Source organism: Macrosteles quadrilineatus, unplaced genomic scaffold (assembly GCF_028750875.1).
Source record: "Macrosteles quadrilineatus isolate MER2022 unplaced genomic scaffold, UCM_ALF_1.0 Scaffold_1__1_contigs__length_201487025, whole genome shotgun sequence".
Lineage (NCBI taxonomy): Eukaryota > Metazoa > Arthropoda > Insecta > Hemiptera > Cicadellidae > Macrosteles > Macrosteles quadrilineatus.
The window spans coordinates 156,822,143-156,839,611 of record NW_026542594.1 but is presented as its reverse complement, the minus strand read 5'-3'; the positions used below and the strand labels follow the sequence as shown (position 1 = coordinate 156,839,611).

General features: G+C 35.1%; 1 protein-coding gene across 1 annotated transcript in view; it reads right to left on the bottom strand.

Moving 5' to 3' along the window:
* The window catches only part of LOC129001949 (cytoplasmic dynein 2 intermediate chain 1), a 37,167-nt gene extending 21,085 nt beyond the window's left edge, over nucleotides 1-16,082 (bottom strand). The window contains exons 1-13 of the mRNA XM_054429399.1: nucleotides 15,970-16,082; nucleotides 14,842-15,235; nucleotides 13,602-14,134; nucleotides 12,382-12,791; nucleotides 9,607-9,757; nucleotides 8,426-8,566; nucleotides 6,441-6,581; nucleotides 5,949-6,056; nucleotides 4,569-4,775; nucleotides 3,762-3,919; nucleotides 2,674-2,774; nucleotides 1,253-1,365; nucleotides 460-608 (exon numbers count right to left, since the gene is read on the bottom strand). Coding sequence (XP_054285374.1) covers nucleotides 460-608; nucleotides 1,253-1,365; nucleotides 2,674-2,774; nucleotides 3,762-3,919; nucleotides 4,569-4,775; nucleotides 5,949-6,056; nucleotides 6,441-6,581; nucleotides 8,426-8,566; nucleotides 9,607-9,757; nucleotides 12,382-12,791; nucleotides 13,602-14,134; nucleotides 14,842-15,235; nucleotides 15,970-16,014 — 2,651 coding nt within the window. The 5' untranslated portion in view covers nucleotides 16,015-16,082. The remainder of the gene's footprint in view (nucleotides 1-459; nucleotides 609-1,252; nucleotides 1,366-2,673; nucleotides 2,775-3,761; nucleotides 3,920-4,568; nucleotides 4,776-5,948; nucleotides 6,057-6,440; nucleotides 6,582-8,425; nucleotides 8,567-9,606; nucleotides 9,758-12,381; nucleotides 12,792-13,601; nucleotides 14,135-14,841; nucleotides 15,236-15,969) is intronic.
* Between the last annotated feature and the right edge of the window lie 1,387 nt (nucleotides 16,083-17,469).

Genomic DNA, 17,469 nt, shown 5'->3' with positions numbered 1-17,469 from the left:
AACAAATCAAACATATGAATCGACAAGCCGAAGAGAGTTCGAAGAGGGAAGCAGAGAGAAACGATGTACCTGAAGAACAGGACCTGAAACCGGGTACGTTGGTTCTTCGGCAAAACCATCCCTTGAGTAGTAAGCTTAAAAATGTGCATGCAGGGATGGCACGGAAATGGCTTGAACCTTTTGAGGTGGAACACAAGCTAGGGAAGGGAGTGTACCTCTTGAGGTCTGATCCACCTATTAAGTTACACATGTTGGAGTTGAAAATACTCTCGCAAACTCAACGTGAAGCAACTCAAGCAGAAGATGATGTGCAAGAAGCAGAAGAACAAAAAAAAAACATTTATTTAATCAAATACTTGTATAAGTATATTTGATGGAAGTTTTTGGATGAATATTTTATCAGTGATTTTTTGCAGGTTAAATGTGATTTTAATGAATTAAGAAACAAATTGTACTCACTTGGGAAAAGCCTTGACAACCCTGAGCTGAGATGACTGAACTAATCGTAATCTCCCCCAAGGTGCAAGTCCTGAGTTTATGTTGACAATGGACTTTGACTCCACAATCGTCCACACAGCCAATAGTCCATCTTCATCAAGACTGACAACCTAACAGTGTAACATGAGAGTACAGTTACACTTAGGTGTATAAAATCAAACATTTTACACTTTCCAATAAGGTTTTAAACCAAAATATTTACTCAGCATAAAATTCCGTTCAGTTTTCTTAGTAAATATCTGAGGTGTCCTTAAACTTAAGTGCCACTTCTTGAAAACTGTATAAAATCTGTTTTAAATTGTTATCTCAAAAAGAGGTTTTTTCATGGTATTCTACAGACCCAATACAGCTGTATACAATGATTACTGGTAAAATGACAAACGCCTTTCATACGGATCCTTTTCATAATATTGGACGTAGAAAAACAGATACAATCCATCTATGGCATTAAGAATGAGGTGGACATCCTGTGCTTGTACGGCAAATTCCCTTTTTAATACTTGCAAGATGAAGAAACGTACAAATACATATAAGCCTATATAATTACGCCTTTTTGTCTTGCAAGCGACAAATTAATTGAGAACTTACCATAGCCGATAGAAAAGTCCTTTTTAAGTTACTGTTATTATAATGGTTTCCAAACAGATAGTTGATTGTTAAATATAATTTAGAACTTCTATGACAACTAGGTAGGTACAGTAAAATACTTATAAAATAGTTTCCAAAAGATAAACTGTGAAATTGATCGCTTTACCTGATTTGGTGTTTTTTCTGATATGGCTACGGCAGTATCGTCAAAATTACTCTCAGGTAGGATTTTTATTGAAACTACTGAATTTGTGTGTCGCTTCCCCTTTTCAAGATCAGCTGCAAAAATCAATTGTAAATGTGTTAACATTAACAGAATACAAATTTATTAGGCTAAAACGGTGTCTGAATTGAATAGACTGTTCAGTTTTGTAGTTTTCTTCCACAACTCATTCTGAAAACACAAAATTCTAAGGAATCATAGACATGACAAGGCAATTTGAACAGCAGTAAAAGTAATAAAATATTTGACTGTATTTGCCTTGACCAGGGTTCAACTTAGTTTTAATATGTCTGCAATATTTATTTTTGTTATACTAAATCAACAGTAAACAAATGGGTGGTATCAATGGATTTTAAGTAAAGGATTTCAAGTTTTATCCCTAGATTTTCAGGACAGAATTAAACAGCGATAAGTTTTGTGTGTATTTTTAAAGTACTTTTGACTCGTATGTGATATTAAAGTGCTTTTGGTACATAATAAAGTAAGAAATTCTAACATCTTGAACAGACACGCCACAATTTCAGAGAAACATTAACGTCCCCAACGACTGTGGCGTAATCCTGAATATCTTTTGCCAACACGTCTAAATCCTCTCATCAATGTTGAGATTCCCCAACCGGCCCCCTTGCTACGCCACTAAGGCCCGGTTCACATGAGCGACATACCTAGCTGACTAGGCTGTAACTAGGTAAGCCCGACTGGGTAGCGTACCACAGGATGACACCGGTTCACAAGAGCGACATGTCCACGGACTAGATGAAAATATCGATATCAAAACCACTCGGATCCATAACTGGTGCACAATGAGAACAAAGGGAAGAATGTGAGCTGCAGCGCGACTACCCGATCGCTCGTGTGAACGCTCCCATAAGGCTACGTGTACTGCTACGCCGCTCGACCAGGTGACTGGGTAGCTGCCTCGAGTGACTGGGAAGCGGGGCCTGACTGGGTTTTGGGACACCAAGCTCAAACACGGCTAGCTAGTCGGCGTCCTACGCTATTATAAACGGCTCCATTTGATCCTGTGGTCTGCTACCCAGTCGGGCTTACCTAGTCACAGCCTAGTCGGCTAGGTATGTCGCTTGTGTAAACCGGGCCTAACTCAACAATCACCTTAATTTGAAGGGGGTTGTCTAGACAAATAGTTTAATAAAACGTTATATAAGCTATCCATCCATCTTCATCTGTATTGTTCTGTCACTGTTAAGTCACCTACAAATGTGCCTTTAGTTTTGTGTCCTTAGATATGAGGACACAAAACTAAAGGAACATCCAATCCAAAATTGTATTATAAGTTGAATATTTGTAGGGTTTTTATACCAAAGACTAGCTTTAGTTATAAAAAAGCACATATGTATACTGACCAGTGAGGTATGTAGGTGAACGAAGGAGCCACTCTGGTTCTTTGAGATAACAGCGGGCATGAACAACAGACTGTTCTCTCAAATCCCATAGACATATGGCACTGTAAAGAGAAACCACAAATTTCAACTACAACACTTTACTGCCAAAAAGGAATAGATACATAAGAACTATACTTTAGTGGAATTGTTTTCTTTGATTGTTTCAGTGTCAGATCCATCTTTAGATTGAGGGGGCGAGATTAGAGGTGAAGCCCCCCCCCCCAACACCATCTTTTGTTAACTGAAATTGAGCAGAACATTGTTATCTGAGAGCAGTGTATAATAATTAAAGTTGGTGGAGTCAGTCAATGTGTTTCTGGAGGACTATCGGTGATGACATCATCACCATCCCCATCACCACAAACGCAAGAGAAAGCCACTCAATCCACCTTACATGCAGTACAAAAAAAATATGCCCCAGGAGGTGGAAGCCCTCTTTGCCGCATCTGGATCCGGCACTAGATTATGGTTACTGTACAATTAATTTTAAGTTAAATCTAAATAAGGCAGAAAAATTAGTCAATCAAAATTAGACACATTTTTTTTTTCAGATAGTTCTTCTGAATTCATGGTTTTCTTTGTGAAAATACTTAACAAACTTCCAATTTGTAGTGAATTTCCCATATAGGGAATAATAACCATGGGTCTCATGGTAACACCTGGACCCTGGACGAATTTACTTTTTTGTTTTGAGGTTCCCAGAGGCCAAAAACATCATTTGGACTGTAGGGTCAGTGGTGAAGTTGTAAATTTTTTAATTTTCCATTATGAAAACACTCACCAAGGTCACAGAAAAATACGGGTCACTTTATATACGTTCTTTGGAAAAAGCAGAGTGAGAACGCCATTTCCTCGCATTCCCGCACCATTACACTGTGTAGGGTAAACTCCTAATGTTGTTTCTCCTTCACCAACTGTAGTGTCTTTGGCCACTTAATTCTTGGTTATGGGATGAACATTTTAGGTTATTTTATATAGAAGAGCTTGGGCTTTGGTAGTTGGGTAATGTCAAGTAAGAGTCTATATAACATTGATTATTAATTCCATACCCATCAATGAGACCAGCTATCACCAGATGTGAGTGATAGCACGCGGAAGCTACGTTGTTGGACGCTACTAGTGTGTGACGAGGTTGACTTGGCTCTCGAACACTCCATGTGCAGATAATACATCGACCTTCGGACTCTGCTTGAATGGTCATTGGCTGCTGAAACACCACATGAGTACAGTATAAAATATACATCCATCTAACATTTAAAAGATTTTCCTCTTTTTTTGCAGTAAGTTGAAATATATTGATGGTAAATGGTGTGAAGTTTAAAAAAAATAACAAATGTGGAGTTATATAGCTCTGATTCTTTAACTCCGATGCACATTTAGTTGTAATATCTCTACAGAATTCCAATTTGTAATTCACACTTTTGGTTAAAACTTATTGGACAATAAGTGAGTAGGTTGGCTCAGTCAGTGGTGCAATATACATCATATTCAATGAGTTCATGGCAGCAATGTTGTCAGTGGGGCCAGAAACATTTATAAGTAGCCTACAGCTTTGTTCTTCCTAGTTCACCATAAGCTCTACCTTTTCTCTGCTTGATATGTTCCATGCACAGGTCTAGGGCCCATATGCAATCACAAGGGTTAAGTGGGTGCCAACAGAATATAAAAGGGGTTAAGATTGAATGCAGGTGGGACGCCTCAATGACAAGTCCCATGTATCAGACTCAATTTACACATTACTATGAAGAACGTCAATACATTTTTTGTTTAGGTGAGAAAATGTAAATAATAACCAAAAATCGTATAACACAAACATAATAGTGATAGATACAATTAGTATTGATTACTTTAATTACCTCATTTGAAGATTTGTGGACGGTTAAGATGTGAGTAACATTGCTCTCTGAGAAACAAACAAAGGACACAGGACGTTTGTGAAGAAATCCAACTTTCTGGACATTTAAACTGATAGAGTTATCACTGAATCCGTAATCTCTCTTAGTATTATTGCTCAATTTTATCTTCCTGTCCCTTTCCTCCTCCTCTAACAATGTGAGAATCATCTAGAAAAAAATATTCTGTTTAAGAACATACTTTACAATTTAATAAAAAAATAGTTCCTTGTAAACTAAACCCTTGGTTTTGATAATTTTCACACAAAACCTGCTTATAAAACCTTACATATAGGTTTATTTTTATTAATGGCACCAATGAGAGATTTAAGCAAATTTTAAGAGTATAAATGTTTAATCTCATTGTACATAAGGTGTGGCTAAGAAGGAATAAGGTATGAGCTTCCAAACTCCAGCCAGTTTAGTCAATACCTTGGTGTGAGGTGTGTCAGAAAAATGTTTGGTGTATTGTTAGAACTATTTAAGTGAATGTGAAATAGTTTAGTGCAAATTGATGCTAGATTTGCATGTATATACAGGGTGTCCCGGAACTCTCTACCAATATTTTAGGGCATTGCTCCTGGGTAAGAAACATTACTAAATATTATAGTTAAACTGTCCGGAAGTCCTTAGTTACTCACACAGCCGCCATTTTGTTTTTTTTTCAGTTATATTTTTTTTCTAAAGGATGGTTAAAGATACGAAATGGAAACTTTGCACAAACATTTATGACAGCTAGACAAAGCTACAAAAAAATTTTCATGATTTTTCAAATTCATAAAACAAAATGGCGGCCATTTAAAATTTTTGTAAAATCAATGGTTTTTGAGTTATTTAAGAAAGAAAATTTTAAAGAGCCGCCATTTTGTTTTATGAATTTGAAAAATCGTCATAATTTTTTTGTAGTTTTGTCTACTTGTCATAAATGTTTGTGCAAAGTTTCAATTTCGTATGTTTAACCATTCTTTAGAAAAAAATTAATAACTGAAAAAAAACAAAATTGCGGCTGTGTGAGTAACCAAGGAATTCCGGACAATTTAACTATAATATTTAGTAATGTTTCTTACCCAGGAGCAATGCCCTAAAATATTGGTAGAGAGTTCCGGGACACCCTGTATAGCTTCACATTAAATATTATATCCCTTTTAACTACAAGGAAACTGTTTCCATGTTTCAACTTTACTATTACTGGCAGACGGAAAAGGTGATGCACAATCAGAGGGATAAAGAAACAGGTTTTATGATTTGTACTCTATATAATGTTTAAATCCATAAGATAACACTAACCCGAAAAATCAATAGATAATCTGTCATTGTATTCATAAACTCTTCATTTATACTTACTTCTCCTGCATTGTTGATGAAGTTATGTAGTCTCAAAGAATTAACATGCAATTTGGGAAACCAATCTTCATCACTTTGAGTGGCTTCACACCCCACACCCAGCTTTTCCTGCAAAAATTGGAAATTGAGTTAGATTCATTAGATACTTCATAGGTAAAATCTCAAAATAATCCAAGATAAAGAAGCTTATATCGTTAACTTTGATAGAACAGTGAAGTAGAAAGCTCATGTAGAGCCAGTAAAATGTAAAAAAAAAACTAAAATCAACTTTAAGTTTTCAGAATAAAATTACTAAGAGTACAGTAAAAATTAAAAACGGTTCGTTAAATTAAAAGTTGGTAAAAGGTTTAATTTATAGAGCTATAATACTTCAACGTCAGGCCAGGTTTTCATTTTTAAACTGATTCAACAAGATTCAATTCATAATCAACAGTTTTGTTGATAAAAATAAACATTATGTTTTGAGTGTACAGGCAACAACAGCTAACACACCTGAGCAAAAGTGAAAAGTACATCCTCTGGTGATTTGGGAGAAGAGTATTTGACAGGATGTTGTGTCCACTTGGTTGTGGTATGAATGTCTTCAGTTTGAACTTCCTCACTTATTGCATCCTCATTGGTCTGTGTGTGGATCTGCAATGTGATAACATATATTGTACTGAACATAATCGTGAGATACATACTAGATAAGATACTTTTGATGATAGTTTGTTATAAATATTTCATACATCAATGATTGTTGACACATTAGGGAATCTTAAAATTGCATAAAATGGAAATAAAACCAATCTAATAAATGCATTCATTGTTGGTACATATGAAAAGCTATATATGTAACCTTCAACCTAACAGAAACTGGAACAGAAGAAAAGGCTATGTTGGATAAGTCCTCTTAAAATTTAACGTGACACTTTTCTCACTAAAGAAATAAACAAGACTTTATTTTTTTGCAATATTAGATAAACCATAACCAACTCACGCCAGCAGATAGCCCTGTCGTGCTGGAAAGTTTCCATAAGGGTTTGAAAATAATTGTAAAAATCCAATTTACAACAAAGATTCAGGTGAGATTAAGGAGAGATTCGTTTTTGACTCTGTCAGTGCCTTAGGCACAAATAATAGTAGTGCCCCTTTGCAATATATATTAGGGTGTCCACCAACCGGGAAAACCGGGAAATCCAATAATTATGTGTGAATTTTTTTGAACGAGGAATTATGCATGAATTTTGAATTTCTACCCGGAATTTTCAATTTAGGGGGTGATTAGAAATTGACCACGGTCACGCAAGACAATGATAATGTCCACACGACCGCGGAAAAAGATCAGAGTTTTGTAATCTCTGGTTATAATCTTCTCACTAGCCCGGGATTTGTTCACATATTGCCACGATCATGGAAGACGATAATTGTCTACACGACTGTGGAAAATAGTCAGAGTTTTGCCGCAATTGAGGGAGGCAATTACGAAGTCCACACGGCCGCGGGGACAATCAGAAGTTTACCACGATCGCATGGAAATACATCCACTAATTTTTTTACTTTCCAATTTTTCCCCGCCCCCAAATTAGCCAATTGCCTCGGGCCCTAGGCACGTGCCTGCCGTGCCTATTCAGTAAATCGGCCCTGGAGATATTATTTGCATGCACAAATAATATGTAGTGTGAATCAGGTGTGACCTCAGAAGCATGCGCTACTGTACCATCATCACTGCTCTTGAACCTGGGAATAGCTTATTGGATATAATTTAGCAATGCTGTAAATCCCCAAAAATATTATTAAATTATAAAAAAACTTTTGTTGCAGTTTTGTCAAAATTCCTATCATTATTCTCATGTCCTCACTCGATCGATCATGGGTTTGCACAAACCTATGAAATAGATGTACGGTGTTTTAATGTCAATAGAAGGCAACTATTAATAGTTTTTGTGATATAATATGTCTATCTAATTTCAGAAACGATTTTAGTTTTTAAAAGCATGCCTGGGCATGCGTCACACACAATTAAAATTAAAATAACAATTAATTTTTGTCTGTAATAACAAATCAATGTGGTGTAATGTACATTTATTATGATGACATCATGACTAAGATTCATTACTCTGTCAATATTTTGATCGTAACAAAATCCTGAAAGATTGTGATCATCTCAAAATTTGTGATATTGCTCAAACTTCATAGTTATAGTTAGCAATCATAATGATATTGTGGGATGCCCATCCAGAAATTATTTTAATCCCCTCAGATTTTTTCCAGTAATTACCTAGTTATTTTGTTCGGGGAGGGCCAGGACTGTTCTTGATTGCTAAAGTAGCCGTAATATTTAGGAGATTCCTATAAAACATTGGTATACTTCAAATTTGATACAATCCCCTAGGAATAGTGTGTTTGATCAAGTAAATAATATAGTAAGTAAATAGTATAGTCAATTAATATGAACCATACATTACCAAACAAACAAAATAAAGTTACTAACATACCTGCAGAGTGTTAGATTGTCCATAGCATTGCATATAAACTTCATAAGGCACTGAAGGTATATCTAACAAATTGAAAGAAATGGCGTCTAACTTGATCATTTCCATAAGTATTGCACCCCTCTTTTTAACTTTTGCTTTGGCCTGAAAGAACAATGCTATTATCACACTATAAATCACTACTACACTACTAGTTTAGTTGTGTTATAATGAGAGGGAGACATGGGTATTTGGAGTTAGACTGTGCACACGGTTAGAAAATGGACTCATCTGTCCTTGATCATTGGGCTTTTAAGAAATGGTTCTAGTTATAAAACCAGTCGATCTTAGTCAATAACAAAGGCATTATCTTGTTTATTCAAAACTTATTTTTTACTCATATTTGCATTAAAATACACACCTAGGTGCATTTGTTCACAAAATGATAGAGGGAAGTTGTACAGTAAGAAGATCCCTGTCATGCCTTGTATTCCTATACCACTACACCTTTTGTACCACACAACTAACAAACTGGTCTGAACTACAGTAACAAAAATAAGAGGAATTTTCCGGTGTGTGCTTCATGAGTAAGCAAAGTCAAACACAGAAAAGGCAAATTTAACTTACAAGAAGCTGAGGATAGGAATAATATGTAGCTAGTGCTGGAAAATCACTTTCGGTACAAGTTTTAAACACTCACTGAATAAAAACACAGTTAAGCGTAAGCTTATTCCTGTTTAAACATTTAGATTTGAACAGGAAAAACATGATTCAAATAGTAAAAATTAATGGAAAAGAAACAGGTAGAGAGTGAGCGTAGCAGGCTAAAGGAGAACTGATTGATAGCAAGGGAAAGTAAATTTAGGGCGAGGGAAAATCAGCTCAATTTTTCCTTGCTCCAAATAGAGCTTGGGAAACCATTATTTCCTCTCATCAGCTGTAATCGAAAATATCTTCTTTCTGTAACCAGTGACGAAAAATAGATTTATGTTATGTTATAACAAGAGGGAAGAATTGAAACACCAGTATGTCAATACCGATCTACTGTACGGTACTGATCATTATAATCATCTTCTCATAAAAAAAGCAAATTTGATGTATTTATTACTGGATTCCACATCATTTACCTAACTGAGAACACTTGACGGAGAAAACCTAGCTTGATATCAAATCCAGCTAACATGAAAAAAATTCAGTTTATGTACCTTTTGATTAATTTGTTGCTTCCTTGCACTTTCAAAATTAATCAGTCGTTCAGAAGGGGAATATGAATCATCTGCAAATATTGGAGAAGTTTCTTGACTGTACGTTTCCACAAATCCTTCATCATCAGCAACAGCTTTAGATTTCCGACTCCTTAAACAAATACAACAACAAAATTTTACTTGCGATTGTCTAGTTGTTCTCTATGACTAGGGTGGTAAAGTAGTTGGAGTTTCCCATTGCAAATGGTTCTAGGGATTATGATAGTGCCATTACCTGCTTTAGAGTGAAAACATAGTGAAGCGCAGTGTTTCCACACGACCAAAAAAATAATCCCGCTTACTGGGTCGAGAAATCCCGTTTAATCCCGCTTTTGAATTGGTGAAAAATCCCGTTTTATCCCGCATGATTTTTTTTTACAATACTTACACAATTATTAAACTTTACGTATCATTTTTATAAGTTGTTTAAACATCACAATTATATTTTGCTACAGTATTTAAACAATTTGAGTTAGTTTTTTTTTTTTTATTTAGTAGGAAAAAAAATAATAATAGCCGTCACAACCGAAAATCCCGTTTTATCCCGCATCCCGTTTTATTCCCGCTCAAGGTCTAAAAACCCCGTTTTCGGGATAATAATCCCGCAAATGGAAACACTGGTAAAGCGGCGAGGCTAGATTGTAGCGGAGAACGTAGCTGAGAGGTTTTTTACCCACGATGTAGCGGAGCTGTACATGCACATGGTGGAGCGGCAACGGTAGCAAGACAAGAGGCTGAAGTAGGGCATACATTACTTTTGAATATAATTTAAAAATCAAGAGGGTAATGTGAATTGTTTTTTGTAAATATATGAATGAATGGTGAAAATAGTAAAACACAGCAAAGTGGCCATTCATTGAACAACTTCCTACAGCATATTTAAAATAATAAAATTGTGAGATATATTTATAGAAGCTTCTAATCAGTGTATAAAAAAGAAAGAAAAAACTGTTTACAGGATATTAAGTATGGCACTTAATAGGAAACTGTACCTTTTGACAAGAGTAATTACACTATTACTATATCATTTCACACATTGTAATAAAAACATTTCTTGTCCCAAACAGGACGGTGTTCTTCGAACTGATGAAATAAATTTACAATTTAATGTCGGTTTGACCACTGAGGCTCGACCCTCGACCAAACCCTCAAGGTAAAGAAATCGGGGTGGAATTTTGGAGCGGAGAGGCAATTAAGCGTGTTAGCGGGGGTACTCGCTATGCTCCCCGCTCCACTATGTTTTGCCGCACCTACGTACATGTATGATCTAAACCCCGCTTAGCTACGCTCTCCACTACACTCTAGCCATGCCACTCCACTATGTATTCACCCTTAGGCAGGTTTCACACTGGTGTCACAGACATCTTGGTACATCACAAATGTTGTGTCTGATGAAAATGAAAGAGACATGTATGTCTCTTGCGAATCTAATATTTTTTCATCTTCGAGGCACTTCACCTACTTTAATTGAGTACACGATGCCCTCAGAAGGCAATAATTGGTGGACAATCGCCCTTGCCAAAAAAAGATGTTGACGGTGCATGATTTTAGATACGGTTGTCCCAATCTTTAAACAACAAGACTAATTTTGTCGATCCAACAACTGAACCAACGATCAAATTTCAACAATATTGCGTGATGAAACTACACAATGTGATCAATTTATCACTCAAAACGTGCTTTATAGACAGATGAACCTTGTTGCTTGGGATATGAGTGCCAGTGCACATGTGCCAGGCCTGATGTCTTATATGTTATATCACCAAACAGTTGTGGTGGTCCTAGGAGGGGAGATAGGGGGATGGATCCCTACCTGAAATTTTAGTGAGGATCCCCTCTCCTCTCCTAGTTTACAGTAATATGGTTTGGTTTGATAAGAAATGTAAAAAAAATTAAATGTACCGGTAACTCAAAAAAACTATTTTTTAAACTTTTTATTTTACCAGTTAGCAGAGAGGGCATCTCCCTCAAAAATAAATCTTGAGGTTGCCACTGCCAAACACTGACCGACAGGTCTTGCCCTCTCTTGTCGACAGATGACATATGAGACATGTGTCGCAAGCAATGTGTAAGCTCTGATTTGACAAAATGAGTTGGTTTCACGTGCGCCATACCTCGGTCAGGAAAGAATTGTAGTCGTAGACACAATGTCTACCCCTACGACACCAGTGCAGTGTGTAACCAGCCTAAGGTTGCATTTGGAATCTAACAAGGTTAATTCTGCACCAATACAGATCACGCCTTGATAAATCAGGTATTGGCCTTTTATTGATGCCAATAAACTAATTATTTGGATGCATTTACATGGTTTAACTTAGTCATCTATGAAGTTTTGACAATAATACTGCAGCCAAAAGATGACAATTTTACACTTCTGGTTAAGGTAGAAACGATGTTATCATCTTGGTCAACGCCATCAGAAATATTTCGTCTGGAGCAGAGGTTTTAGAACCACCTTTGTACTCCACACATTAAAAACGTTATTGGATTATGAAAAAACAGACTGTTACAACAGAAATGTAATTTTTTTTTACTATGATTGCTAACTGAACTGTTATCAGAAAAATATAAATTTAACCTTATGTCCTTTTAATTATATAATGTACTTACCTAAAAGTAATATTTACAGTAAAAGTTAATAAGAAGTGAAAGTACCAATACGAAGGGTGCAGCCTACACTACTCACATATACTTTTTAAATAACAAATAACAATAATATTAAAACATTGTACTCACCCTTTAGCACTGAGACTGGCATTTTCTTTGTCAATAGCAGCCTTTATATCTATAATCTGTTTTCTTCTTCTTAGATCTGCATGACTCGCTAGGTCATAGCTGCCAGAATCTAACTTTCTCTCCTCTTCCACATTCAGTAAATTTTCTTTAACATTTGTAGTTTGCTGATTGCTTGAACTATTTGAAACTGTTGAGGCGATGTCTTTCTTTAAGACACTTTTTACGGGTGAACTGTTCTGGGAGTTCTTCATTACTTCTGGTAAACCACTTTTGAACCCATCGCCCATTTTATCTTCGTCAAATAGTTCAGAATCACTACTGCTACTAATACTTTGTGAGCCGTACTTCTCCTCAGATGTTGAACTACTAGATTCTGATTCCATGTATTCTTCAAAGTCTGACTCATAATCCTATTACAAACAAGGATATAAGTGTACATGAGGTTTGCCACAATCATTATATTTATAAAATAAAAGTTGAATAAAATATAACATCCAAATCATTTCTCTGGAGGATTGATATTCAACTAATATGTTCAGGGGTGGCAGCCTCTTGACTTATATTTGCACACAATTTAGGGTATTTAAAAAAAATTATTCTAAAAGTTTTAAAAGTTCATAAAACTATGATATGTCATTACAAAAAGTATTCTCAACTGTGTCCGTTTGCTGATGATAGTTTCACAAGACATGATGCACATAGTCTGACAAAACCACTGCATACATACTCCTAGATAAAACGATCACAAGATTGAGGGTAATTAATTGTTCTAAAAAGTGGGTTAGTTGTCTGCTAATCTCATTCAAATTTGTCATTACGTAACTTATAGTTTTGCTTTTTTGCGTCGCGTGCACGGGCATGATATAGCAGCGCGCCTGCTAGGATATAAGACGACTATATCCTCCCCGTGCATGCGTAGCAAAAAAGTAAAACTGTTTTTTTGTTATTCTGTTGTGAACCTTCAATGCACCTCTCCAGGGAATTAGTTATTAGGGAATTAGGGGATTAGTTGTAGTTCCTATACCGATCTGACGATAGCGCTCGTGCCGAAATGCGCATAATCCAGTAGGACAAACCTTTTTGGACCACAAGGCGAAAATCTGGTATTTTAACCTTTTTATTTATTGTCAATTAATTGGTCCGGAAACAAGACAAAAAATAAAATTAATCAATATAACTAATTATTAAAGGTGATCAGGCTAACATAGCCTATCGCTTACCTCAAAGTCTTCCTCGTATTTATACTCATCATTGTCTACATCCTCATTGCCAAGGCTGCTAAAGGCATTTTCTGTCTGATTTAGGTCAGTAGATAAATCACTTGTAATACTTTCAAGTTCATTTCCTTCTTTTGTAAAAGTGTTACTGCGAGGAATCTCTCCATAAGGTCTAGTCTGATGCTCAACTTCATCATCATATTCTTCTGTTACTTTTGGAATTGCTTTTTGATACCTATTTTCTCCATCTCTATGTGGTTTAGATGTTGATGATGCTGAGCTCCTACTTCTTTTTACTGATCCTGTTTCAAGTTTTTTTGCTGTTCCTTTGGTTGATGCAGTAGTAGAAGAAGACTTGGTCTTAGAAAGATCCTCCTTTAATTGACTTGTTTTTCTCAATCTTTCACCTGAGGTGATTGACTGAGTTTTTTGAGCAACAGTACTTTTGTAGGGGGAACCTTTAGATTGACTACTAACTGATAGAGCTTTCTTCAGTATAGGAGTACTTTGGGCAGTTTTGGATTTCACACCTTTGCCTGTAACAATATAACTTGAAATAATATGTCCTACATGTTGTTCAACTTTCTCAAGACTATCTCAAACAACTAATTATCCAATAATTCCAATAATTTTGTAGTTGAGTAGATTGGCTGTATCCCTAGAATAGAGACTTCTTAACAATGTGCTGCAGTTAAAAAGTAGTATATGCTAATTAAAAAAAGCTAACCTTTTTTAAGGTATAAAGAAGTACCTCACTCTTTTATTGTAAAAGCTAAAGGTAGCCAACCAATCTTATAAAAAACATTCAAAACTGCAAAACATACCATGGATTATATAGGTAAGAGCTCCTTGCTATTTTATTACAATTAGTTAATATTTATATTTAACTGTAATGAACAGGAATGAACATTTGAAACATGGAGTTGAAAAGATAGAGATCATAAAAGTAAATAGATGATCAAAGGTAAATGTAGCCTACATAGATAAAGTAATAATACAATTCCAATGGGAAATGCAGTTATACATCATGGTGGAAGTTATACACACTTTTTTGACATGGTGGTTAGTTTGGTCCAAAACCCACCTCTCTTAATAGTAATAAGTTAACTGTACCGTACTTGTCTACTTAATGGATAAGCTGTTTAACTAGGGTGTATCTCTGATCTCCCTTATAAAACGTACTGCAATCAAATGCAACAAATCAATATTCATTTGAATTATACTCAAAGAACAATAAACTCACTTGAAACATGTGATGAGGAAACTACTTCTTTTCTTTTTGGATGACTTTCGAGGTGTGCCTTTTCCACTACTTTGATTGGCTTATTTAATTTATCACTGGACAAATTTGAGGGGGCTCTACTTCTTGATGGTGATGGTTTCACAGTTCTTTTATCTGCTAATTTACTAGTTGAACTACTTGCACTTTTATCAAGGTCGACTTTCGACTTTATTCCTCTTTGTTCTGAAGACAGTTTTGAAGGAATTTCTTTGGTCTCAGAAGTTTTGCTCACCCTTGTCCTACCCTTGGTTGGTTCTTTGTTCGATTCTGTTCTTTTTTTAATTGTTTCTTCATTTTCCTTTTTGCTAGTAGCATTGACAACTTTTTTCTTGGCACTCTTACTCTCAGCTCCAATCTAAAAACGTAGTAGTAAATAAATTATACTTGATATTTAAATATATTTTATGCAAATGCAATGATACAATGATACAATGATACCTTTGCCACATTTTAGCAAATTATACGTCATGTTTAAACTTGTTAAATACCAATAACAAAAATAATATTTTACACTGATTTAATATGTTTAAATAACGGCATGTGATGATTATTCACAGGTTTATAAACTACATTACATATCAATTATTTTTTTCAATTATCAATTATTTAAGATGGGGACGCCACTATGTGCGTATTTTAACCCAAATATGTGTGAAGGATGAGTGTAGGATGAGTGGCGCGATCTTGTAGTCTTGTTATTGACTAAGGCCGACATTTTCACTCTGTTGAATTTAAACAATTCTATGTAAATGCTATGAAGATATTTTCTTGTATATTAAACTATCATAGCCTAGTTTTACCGAATTCAATTTGCTTGAAAATGTAAAGCATTGTATTCATGTACATAATGCATATCACAATTTCTTGACTTCTGAAATTCAATACAAATTTGTTAAGACCCATCTCCTTATTGACAACTAACAGTATGACAACACAACTAAGTTATTAGTAAGTTTATATCAAATTATGACGCAAACCTAATTATTATTCAGTATTACTGATCAATAAAGTCAGGGTTCGTGGTATTGGTTGCACAATACCTAACAGTAAAACAAGACAATTTTATTGTAAAAAATCTAAGAAACTTACCGATATAAAACCATTGACATCACTAGCACCTCCTCTCTTTGACATATTTACATTTTAGCTCATGTAAACATTTCAAAACGCACCAAGTAGACCAACAATCCTGTTTGGTTGTGTTGTACGTACCGTAACCGTAACTATGCTTGGTCGTGATGTCATGGACAGCTGAACAAGGATCAATATAACAGCCATTTTCCTGTGCCAGCTGGGTTTCGTCAACCATGACATTTTTCACGTTTATAATCTGTTTTAGAAGATACTATAACTTATGTATCACTTGAGAAACATGTTAACTTTTGGTGTGCAGTCGTTGATGGCACTGCAATTGTTTATTTATCACTACTCTATTTCCTTTTGTAGTTAAATGCGAAGAACCCCGTTCTAGAATTTTAGTATTGAATAATCACCATATAAATGATGATTATGCATTAAAGATGATCCAAAAGACGATCTTTATATTATTGCATTCGTTTTCTCTGGCATTCCAATGAGTGAAATCTTATACCAACCATTGTTTCATATCCCAAATCATATCTTACTGAAACGCTCACTAAATAGGTTTTTTGGATTTCAATAATTTTGAAGTACTTTTATAGTTACTTGAAGTTCTTTAGTTTACGCCAATAAAAAAGTCGCTATTAATTAGGCCTCAGTTAAGTACCCAATACTCGTACGTGGTATTGTCACGAATTAGTGTGGTATAACTGAAAGTACTGTTATTTTTTCACTACAAACCTCTATAATGTTGACCGAATGTCTGTTTAGTGGGATGTGGTAGAAAAATGACTGGTTTAATTTATTTACACCACGTTTGATTCATTTTTAATACATTTTGTAATTTAAGCCCAAATGGCTGGACCTCATCCACTTAATATGTATTAATAGCCTTTCGATTGTCGAAATGTTTGGGGTAATCGGTCATAAATTATGATGACGAGACACATTCTGATCAATAAGTTAACAGGCCATTCTATACACATTTTGACTGTCATACACGTAATAGGTAAGTAAGGTAAAATTGACTCTAATTTGTAGAAAGTTATATGACCTTGTTTTTTTCTTTACTTATTTAACGAGTATAATCTTTTGTTTGTCCTGAATAATTTGTAGGCCTATATAGATTACTAGCAGAGTACCCATAATTAAAAATAGACCAAAAACAAAGTTTAAGCATCAAAATAAAATATAGTTTTTTATATGGTTAAAGAAGAAAAAATTATCATTGTTAGAAGTGATGGAAAATGTGCTACTTTGAACGTAATAAAATAGTCCTGTAATAAAATACAGCCAAGCTGCAGAATATGTGAGTTTCCATTTGGTTTATTATGTGGGAAATTTGCACTTAGATCAAACAAAGTCCATTAAAAATAGCATTGTTTGGATGAATACGTTGGATTTCTGCATCGTGATTTAAGCAATAATATTGACGATCAGAATGTCATTTGTTCATGGGTTCTCCACTTATATTTAAAACCCTTTTACTGGTTTCAGAGATTTGGAATT